Source organism: Cucurbita pepo, chromosome LG05 (genome assembly GCF_002806865.2).
Source record: "Cucurbita pepo subsp. pepo cultivar mu-cu-16 chromosome LG05, ASM280686v2, whole genome shotgun sequence".
Lineage (NCBI taxonomy): Eukaryota > Viridiplantae > Streptophyta > Magnoliopsida > Cucurbitales > Cucurbitaceae > Cucurbita > Cucurbita pepo.
Genome location: NC_036642.1, coordinates 3897487 through 3907926, shown reverse-complemented (window position 1 = coordinate 3907926; position 10440 = coordinate 3897487). Strand labels below are relative to the sequence as shown.

At 33.2% G+C, this 10440-nt stretch overlaps 1 protein-coding gene across 1 annotated transcript; it reads left to right on the top strand.

Moving 5' to 3' along the window:
• Positions 1–232: 232 nt before the first annotated feature.
• Positions 233–6931, top strand: LOC111795701. Its single transcript, XM_023678261.1, has 8 exons — positions 233–797; positions 1171–1265; positions 1647–1726; positions 2950–2991; positions 3147–3274; positions 3974–4154; positions 5821–5999; positions 6073–6931. Exons 1-8 carry the CDS (start codon positions 355–357, stop codon positions 6578–6580), a joined length of 1656 nt encoding a protein of 551 aa, XP_023534029.1. The 5' UTR covers positions 233–354; the 3' UTR covers positions 6581–6931.
• Positions 6932–10440: the final 3509 nt, after the last annotated feature.

The following is a 10440-nucleotide window of genomic DNA, read 5'->3' as shown; positions in this document are numbered from 1 at the left end:
CTTTTGTGTAAATTGACATCTATACCCTTGCCCTTCCTTTGTCTTTTCCTGACCGTTGTATTTCTCTCCATTGTATCATCTGCCCAAATACGTCAGCTAGCAGTGGCCTCACTTCGTCATTTGACCTAGAAACTTCTTTTTCTTTCATTTAACAAATTATTTTTAGATTATAATTTATATAATATTTTTATGAATATTACAAATAGATATTTCTAAAATAATTTAATTTTGATAATCCTCATCCCTCCTTCTTCACCTCCCCCTTCCTCTCCCTCCAACCCCAAGTTAAAAATGGCGCCGAGAGTCTAGAGCCTAATACAGCTGGTCGCATCAGAAGGAATCTGCCAAGCTTTCATGGCCTTCCAGATTGAACCTCCCAACGAACACCGCCCAATTAAATTCATTACCCATTTCTTCAATTCCGCTACCTCCAATTTCTGCGCCCTTTTAGCCAATCCCCAATCAATTCCGCCATTTTCCCTGCAACCATCCTCTTCTCGTCTATGCATTCCGGTCGCATTCCCTGTCCCTCGAAAACCCCCTTTGTTCACCCATTCACGTATTGATTCTACTCATCCTGACCTTGACTCCTCCAAATCTGCGCCTGTTAAGGGTTTGTCTTCATCGCCCGAGTTCGGCTCTGGTTTTCCGTCGACGCTGAGGATTTCAAGTCTTAATTCTAATGGAAAAGCTGGCGGCCCTGCGTTTGTTGGCCAGGTCTTCAGTATGTGCGACCTTTCTGGGACTGGTCTTATGGCAGTCTCGACCCACTTCGATATTCCTTTCATTTCTAAGAGGTTCTCTCCCTATCTCTGCTTGTTTAAGATTGAATCTGTAATTGTTTTGTCATTAAACCACCCGTCATGATTGGTTTAGATTGATAATTATATGTTGTAAGGGAGGTGAGGTTGAAGCTAGGTTTGAGAGGGTAACAAGTAACATGTTGGTTTAATTTTCCGTTCGAAGGAATCTGCTTGATTATATGTACGCTCCAGGCACAATCTATTCCAGTTTAATGACTGTTATCATTATGATGTTGGCTTTATAACACCTTGGATTTTTCAATTTTGCTTAATTATTTTTAGTTATTGAAACTGAAGAAAATTGTAATGTTGCTATCAACTATTAGTACTGTTCTGAGTGAAGCCATCTCTTATTTGTCTATTCCAGAACTCCAGAGTGGCTTAGGAAGTTGTTCTCAACCATTACTAAGAGTGAAAGAAATGGCCCTATATTCCGCTTCTTTACTGATTTAGGTGATGCAGGTATTGGCTCATTTAATTTTGTTCTTGCTACTCTTTATCCTCGTTTCTTTTGCAGTATTTATGGACTTTCTAGACTTCCAAATGCATTTGGAACAAACTACATTTAAGAATAAGAAATTTTGAAGCAAGCATTGGCTTGTATCTATTCTCCAATGTAAGCAACTTATCTTGACAATTGTTAAAAGCATTTCAAACCATTGAAATTTCACCCCTATTCTGTTTTCTAACAGCTGCTTTACGATTCTGGAAAACCTGTTTGTCTTGGAGCATCTCCCTTGAGTTGTGTCATTGTTTTCCATGTTTTAGTATCTTAATATTGACTTCTCAATTTTACTTCATCCATTAGCAGTGCATCCTGACTCAATTTTTTTTTCTTCTTAGTTACATATGTTAAGCGATTGAATATTCCAAGTGCTGTGGTGGGTGCATGTCGTCTTGATTTAGCATACGAGCATTTCAAGGTATTAAATTTAATATTGGTGGACCAATCTTAATTTATTGGTTGGATTATATCTTTCAAAATTTCTGTGTAATCAGGTTCCTTTTCTGTTTATCCCATGCTCATTTAAATAGCCTATATAGTGATTGCATACTCTTTTTAGTTGTATAGGTAGCTATGGTTTGATTTATTTGTGTTCTATGAGCAATTGTCATATAATCACATTTTGAGTAAATTAATCACGTGTACAGGTTACCTTGATTTCACATACGACCTTCTGATGTTATTGCTTCATTTGGTTGGAGAGTTTAAGTGGTGTGATTGTCATTTTGTATGGAAAGGCTGGGACCCTAAGAAGGAAAAATCATTTTTCAATGAACTATGTATTTTGAAGGTCTGAATACAGCTAAGAAGGTTAAAAAAAATGATTCCCCAACGTTAGTCTTCAACTGAACTGGTGTTTGTTATGCCATAAAGCTGAAGAAAATGTTGGAAACTTGTTTTCACACTGCTGGTACGGTGAAAATGTTGGGATTTTTTTTTTGGAACAATTTCATATCTTGGGCTATGGGACGAACGGCCAACGAAAATTTTAATCCAATTCTTGTCTGGCCATAGATGGAATCATGGACAAAGAATATATTATGGGTAAATGAAGTAAAGGCATTTTTTATTGAATATTTGGGCGGAACAGAATTCTAGAATTTTTAATGGCGTAAAAGGAGTCAGAGGAATTGATTTTTTCAAAGATTTGTACTTCTGCGCAATCTTTGTTTAACTCTTTCTTTAATTTTTCTTCTTTTGAGGAAAAAAAAAACATTCTCTCTAACAAAAATATGTCATTGATTCATTTTGACATTTTGTTCATGAGAGTGTATAACCATAAGATACTGTGCTTCATTATGCATACCTAATTGGGTTGGCTATGTAAACAATAAAGGATTTAAAGGGAGTAGGTTCAAGCCATAGTAGCCACCTACTTAGGATATAATATCCAACGAGTTTCCTTCGCAACCAAATGTGTAGGGTTAGACTGTTGCCCTGTGTGAATAGTCAAGATTCACGCAAGCTTGTTCAAATACTCACGAATGTCAGAAAAATAAAATAAAATTATACGAACTTTTTTGGTTGTTGAACTAATGCATGGTTATACTAAATTTTCTAGGATCTGTTGAAGATGTGCTACTTGATTTTTTGGGCATTGTTTTCCATGACCTAACTTCTGAAGTTAATTGTATCATGCAGGAAAAACCTCATTTATTTCAGTTCATTCCAAATGAGAAGCAAGTATGATTTTTCTTATCTGAAGCAAGAAACTTTCATTAATACAAAAATATATAAAAAAATGTGACGAGGATCAAGCATGCTAGTCAAATCCATCAGCTAGAATGTCATGACAGTTACTCATGCCCTTAGCCCTTGAATGGTTTTCTAACGTATAGGTTAAAGCAGCAAACAAGCTTCTTAAAGGCCTACCTGAAAATGGTGGGAGCAAAAAGATTGATGGTGTTCCTGTTTTCAGTGCCCAGAACTTGGATATTGCAATAGCAACTACTGATGGGGTACAGTGGTATGTCATTTTCTCATGTTAGTTATGCAGTTTTTGCTACGACGAGTTAGTACATTGTTACAACTTGTAAAAGCTGGTCCTTAACATATCATATATTCACTATATGACTTCAAAAATCAAAAGATATTCTTTCTTTTGCTTTTGCCTGTAAGAACGGCCATTGTTAATATTTACTAATTACCGTAGGGAGTGTGTTTGTAAGACAATATGAGATGGGTTGAGGAGGGTAGCTTAGTTCGAAGACGATATGGAAAAGCATGCAGAGAAGAAATCTCTTAAAGGAAGAATACTTGCACAAGATAAATTGGGACTTCAAAAAGAATTATCCTTCTCATTTACAATTTTTTATTTTTATTTTTATTTTTAAAAACACTGATTTGTTTTAGTTCATTACTTCATCACCAACAAAACCCTTATGTGAGGATCAAATAATAGCTTTCCTTCCCCTTTTCTTGGCTCTTTTTCTGTTTTTAAATTGCTAATTAGGTTCATTTAATAGGACGACTGGTTTGGGATAATCCATCTCCTCTTTTTTTTATGATCTCTCACTATTAATATAAGTCTCAGTTTCCTTTCCTCTTTTTCTTTTTTGTTGCATTGTCGTTGCTTTTCTCTGATCATTTTTCTCGATCTGCTCAATAATTTTTGGAAGTTTTTCTCGGCATATTTTATCTTTGGTATTTTCATTTTGTTATTCAGGTACACTCCTTATTTTTTTGATAAAAACATGCTCGATAATATTCTTGAAGAATCTGTTGATCAGCATTTTCATGCTTTAATTCAAACTCGGCGTTTGCAGCGCCGAAGGGAAATAACTGATGATAATGCAGCAGCAGAAGTGTTTGAAGAGATGGGCGATAGTTTGTTGGAGCCTCCAGAGGTATGATATTCAATAGTCTGCTATAATTATTGAACATTTTATAGTGAGGAGGTACTGGGTATTTAATTTATTTCTTAAGACCCAGCATTTTGACGACCTTTCTAATTCTTGAGCGTAAACTGGGACTAGCTTCTTATCTTACAATGTCTGGCAGCGAGGGACTTATGGAATATCATATGAACCCATTTCAATCTCAAGAACATACCCTAATTCCCATTATTCTACCTACCCTATAATCCCTAACACCCTCTATTTGTAACCGTCAATGCAAATCAACTTCTCAGTAATTACAGATACGTTAGTGCTGATCTTCCTAATAATATTCCCACCTTTTCCCTATTATAATTTTTGCAAAACATTGAGATCCTGTTTATGTGACCCCCAAAGTATTGAATAGCCTTCTTTTAGGTGGCGGTGGTTGGTTGGGTCGTTTTGGCTTGAATATTTCCATTTTCCTTTCGATGGTAAAAAGGATGATGCATTTTTGTAGTTCCCTTCCATAGCTCTAAGTAAACATCAGATTAAAAAAAAGGCTTTTAAGTAAACATATATGGGAGGTATGCTATCTTTTTTTGAGAAGGGAAACAAATTTCAATGATAAATGAAATAAAATCGAGTGTAACCTCCAACCCCTAGAGGTATTACTAGAAGGAACAAGTTGATATCAATAAATTTCTATGAAATGGTTTCATGGGATTTAGTCAATTGTTTTGATTGTGGAATATCATTAAGAAATAGGAATCCCAAATTTAGAAGTTAAAGAAGATAAGCTATAATTAGAAAAAGGGTGTTTACATTTACACCAACACAATGCATGAAAAAGAATTAAGTCCATAGAAGTATCAAAATTGGGGAAAGAATCCTTAAATATTCTTCCATTCCTCTCGCCCAAAGAAACCATGGGAAAGTTATGTTTAATGCAAGCCACAAAACCTTCTTGACTCCATGGAAAGGATGACCCACAAAAGTTGAGGCTAGAAAGTCATAAATGTCGTTAGGCTAACTTCGAGTTGCCAAAAGCATGAAGGATCATGTTTCAAAATCTCGTAGCGAAGGAACAATGGCCAAAAAGATGTCATTCGCAAATGGAAGAACACATAGCACACCTGATGGAGATGGATAAATATGAGGCCTTTGCATTATGTCCGTAGTATTGATTGCTTCAAGGCTAAGCATCCAAAGAAAAATTTTAATTTTTTTTAATAAAATTATTTCAAATCGCCTCATAAAGATTATGGTTATGTAATGCATGATTTGTTGTATCCACAAGATCTCTCATAAGAGATTTAACAGTAAATGAACGAGAACTGGTTGGCTGCAATTTATTTTGATGATGCCCACTTTGGCTGCAATCTTAAATAACGGAAGATGGAATGTTAGAATGCTCGAAAGAACTGGTTGTGCCAAGCTTATTCAACCTTTTTAAAAAAATATATTTTTTGAAGTTAAACGGAGGATTTTTTCTTTTTTTTTTTTTTTTTTNTTTTTTTTTTTTTTTTTTTTTTTTTTTTTTTTTTGTAACTTGTTTGGCTTGTTAGAGGGATAATGGCCTATACTCCCACCTTTACTTTTTATACTTTTCTGGGTTCTGAAAAATATTATCCTTGGATTGACTACTGAGCAGTGTTCACCTACATTCACTGTCTCACATATTCTTCCCTATTAGGTTCAAGAAGTGATGGATGAGATGGGCAACCTTGGAATACCCTTGAATGTCATCTCTAAGGTTGCTGAAATGCAGCTTCTTTATACTGTTGATAAAGTAATTCTTGGAAATAGGTGGTTGCGTAAGGCTGTTGGCATTCAACCCAAATTCCCTTACATGGTCGATTCATTTGAGAGAAGGTATGTGACCAGGTTTGTATGAACCAAACAATTTAAACGAACAGGTTTAATGCAATTTTTTTTTCTTTCTCAGGAGTGCTGCTTCTCTCTTAAGAATCTCAGAGTCTGCAAGTGGTCTTACCAACTCTAAATCGGTGAAGGAGACCAAAGAACTTCATTATACTAGTTCATCACCTCTAGATATTCAAGATGAGAGGGAAGCCAATCAAGAACCTAAACAACATTCCTTCAATCCTTTTAGAAATTTGTTTAGTCATCTGTGGTCAAGGCGACGTCAAAGAGACGACTTTCCTCAGGAACAGGCAAAGCAAAATGTGCAGCCAAGTCCTTTTCTCCCCAAAATAACAATGGTTGGCATCTCTACTGGTGAATCAGGGCACATGAGTAAAGCCAATTTAAAAAAGACAATGGAAGATTTGACTAGAGAGCTAGAGAATGTGGATCAGGGAAGTGCTGCTAATCATAATGAGTATGAACTCAACAATGAAGAAAGGGATCCATTATTTGTTGCAAATGTTAGTAATTTCAGCTCTGGCTTGGCAAAGGCAGGTTCAGCACGGTGGGTTCGTGGAAACGATTAGAGGACCTTTCTAACATCTTGCATCTGAATAACTTTCTCCACAACTAAATTTCTCCCAGATGCGGAGAGCAGGATGTGAAGTTATGGCATACTTCCCTTACCGGGGGGTAGCTTTTCAGTTTGCCAAATGTAAAATCAGACTTGCATTTCATATCCGGTGCTGTGTATGGTAGTAGTTGCATAGATAGATCGAAAATGGTATGTGTGTGTTATATCAACAGAATGAAATGCAAAAGAGGTAGAAAGAAAGACCCCTCTTATTTTTTTCAGACAATTTTGAGCAATAATGAGATGGGAATTTTGGCTTTTAAGAACAAGAAGTTGAATGTATAAATACAAATGTTTAACGCAAGGATTTACCTTTCATGATCTTCAATAAGCTGCAGGATCAGTCGTCTGCAATTTTGGATCAACAATCATGACAGAACCAAGCAGTGAGAGGAAGAGAAGCTGTTGCTTGTAAGTACTACAAACCTTTGTTTTGCCTACTCTTCTCTGTTCTCTAATCTACATGCTTCCAAAATTGCAATGATTGTTTGTTCAATTTCAGTGGTCTATCTATTCATGTTTTGTTGGAACTGTTCATAATGGATTTAAAAGAATGTCTGAAAGATTAGATATTGCCTCCTTTTTATGGCCAAGCATTTACTGAAACTTGCCATGTTCATGAGTTGTGATGGCCTTGTCCCAGCTTTGGCTACAAGATGGCGGCGTTGGATGCATCAAACAAGCAGAATTTGCCATATAAAGGAGAGAGGAGTCCGGAGAACACCAAAAGCAAAGCAAAGCAATGATAGCTGAAAGAATGAGGTATGGAATTGTTAGTAGTGGGTTTGCTTTGTTTTGTTAGTGGATTTAATGCCATTCATATCCTTTTCAATAGTGTTCTGCACTTTCTTCTTACAGTGCCTCATATACCCTCAGAAAGTTATTGCTATCAATCCTACTAAAGCTTCTGGTCTGTTTTTCTTTATGTTATGGCTGAGATTAGTACTTTTTGTTGGACATGACCTTTTTGTTATTATTATACATCGAATTATTAGCGGGTCTGCTATCTGGTGGATTCGATCCACGTAGGTCGGCCTAGTAGTCAACTAGAGTCGTACAAATAATAGAAAACTCGACGGGTATAGATCTAAAGTCATTGTGACTACCTACCTAGAATTTAATACCCTATGAGTTACTTTGAAAACCAAATCTAATAGGTTCACATGGTTCTCTCGAGACTGGTCAAGATGTGTATGATTGGCTAAGAAGTTGTGAATCTCGAGAAAAAAAAAAATCAATCTACCAAGTTCCGTTCAACAAACTTTACGTACATGGGGAATTTTTTAGCGGGTTAAGGTAAAAAATTGTCAAATTACATAAACAACATACGAACCAACTTACTTAATAATAAAGTTCTGATTCAACCGATAGGAACATGCCTAATTACAAATAGAAAGTTTTACTGTTTACTTTTCAAGTGCCATTTTGGAATATTTATCTAAAAATAAATTACACCAAAATCAACTAATTTTGACAGAAGAAGTCATGTTTGTTTGTGATGAATTACTTAACAGCTAAAATAATAATACCTTAAAAACAGCAAATATCAATTATTTATTTTTGTGTTCTTGAAACTGTTTTAAAATTTTTGCTATTTCTAGAGTATGTTTGTCTTTACGGTTTAGGGAATATTTCTTTTTTCTGCCAAATAATAATATTAATTTTTTTTAAAAAAATATGATTGGAATTGAGCCATAACTTTGATGCTATTCCTACCATGTCGATAGAGCTAAATCAACGATACATTGTTGGATAATTGGGACTAACGATCCTTTGTCGGGTTTTTAACATTCTCATATTAAACAATGATCTATACTTAAACTCATCTATGAACTATCTGTTCACTCGTAGCATGTTGTCAGCATGAACACAACGATTTTAATATCCAATTTTATTTGTCTAACTCACTCTTTTTAAATTCTTCCATTTAATTGGGGTCGATGTATTTATTGCAAGAAAAGAAAATAATTAGTATATTTAATGTTGAAATTGATTATAAATCTATTTATTATTTGTTTAGGGTTTGGTGGTGCACATATTTAAATTCTTATATGAAGTTAATATAAGTTGTTGTCCTAAATTATTTATTGCTAAAACGTGAGTAACAAGTTTCGAGAGATATTATTCAACTTTGCATGTTGGAGTTATTTATTAATTCTAATTATGCATACTTTATTGCAATATTTTTAATTGTATATTTTTCAAATAATAATAATAATAATAATAGACAAATTAATTTGATACGACTATGATGAGATCATTTTTACCATTTTCAATTATTATTATTATTTTTTTTTTTGGATGAACTACATATTAAAAGTGTTACACAAATAACAACTTTGATAAACTTCTGAAGAAAGGAGGCATGCTGCAAGAGCGGAGGTGGGTGGATAGGAAGCGTGCCTACTCGTAGGGCCCTCCCGCACTACCGTCTTAGGAAGCAAAAGGACTTTTGTTTTTGGAATAGACGACGGTGCTTGCAAAAGTGAAGGAGAGGAGTGAAGCTGCGAGCAGCTCAAGAAAAAGTCTAAGAAAAAAAACTATATTGGTCTTTGTTTAAAAAGAAAAAGACGTGAATCGCTTATAATTTTCTTAATTTTAAGAATTTTTTTTTAATTTTTTAAATAATAATATAAATTGTCTACGATTGAAATTTAATTTTGAAATGTTTTTAGATCAAGAGAGATTGACGTTGTAATTAGAGAAAATTATAATATTTTTTTTTTAATCTAAACTAGAGAAAATAATATATCCACGTATTTATAGGAGAGAAAGAACGCGTCGAAAAAATACTATTATACAATGAACCTAAATTCCTTTATTTTAAAATGGTTACCTAATAATACAATACAAAGACACGTGTTTTTCTTTTCATTTTTATTTAATAACGAAGGAAAAGAGAAAAAATTTTATTGTACAAACTAAAATATTTTTTTATTTTAATTTTTTACGGTCTTCTTTTATCTACTAAATTCATACGGGATATTAATTCACACTCGACTATTAACAAATAACTTTATTAAAATATTTAAGTCCGGAGTTTTATTATTTTTATCCTTTTCAAAAGAATTTTCTTATTATTTTTTAAAAAATTATTTTAAAAATAAATATTTTTATAATTTAGATATTAAAATATCATAAAGAAACGGAATCTCTTGCAACAAACTTTTCCAACATTGACCTTTGGGTGAAAAAGACTTTACATTGCAATAATTAATAACAAGACAATGAAACATACCAAAGTAATAATAATAATTTTAAAAAAAAATTGAATTTTTTTTATTAAAAGAAAACATGTTTGGATTCTGTTCTTAATTATTCGGCTTTTCATTAAAAATAAATAAATAAATAAATTTAGATACCAAATATAAAAATTTAATTTATGAAAACAAATAAAATTAGGCAAAGATTCCTCGCATCACACCCCATTTATTCAAAAACTATCTTTTCTTTAATTAATTACCCCATTTTTTACGGATCCAGATTCTCACCCCTACCATATATATATATATATATATATTTATTTATTTATATATAATTAATTAATTAATTTATTTATTTATTTATTTTTACCTAAATTGACTAAGTTAATCAAGCTTTATATTTTAACTTTGAATACTGTTAAATTCACATTTGACTTTCAACAAAATATAGTAACTTTTACCTTATGTTCAACTTTTATGACATTTGCTTAGGGAAAACAAAAGTGAAAATCTCCCAAAAACTCACTAATTTATGTTTAAACAAATAAATATTTAAAATTAATAATTTTTATTTTTAATTCGTGTTTACTGTCTTTTTTTTTTTTTTTTT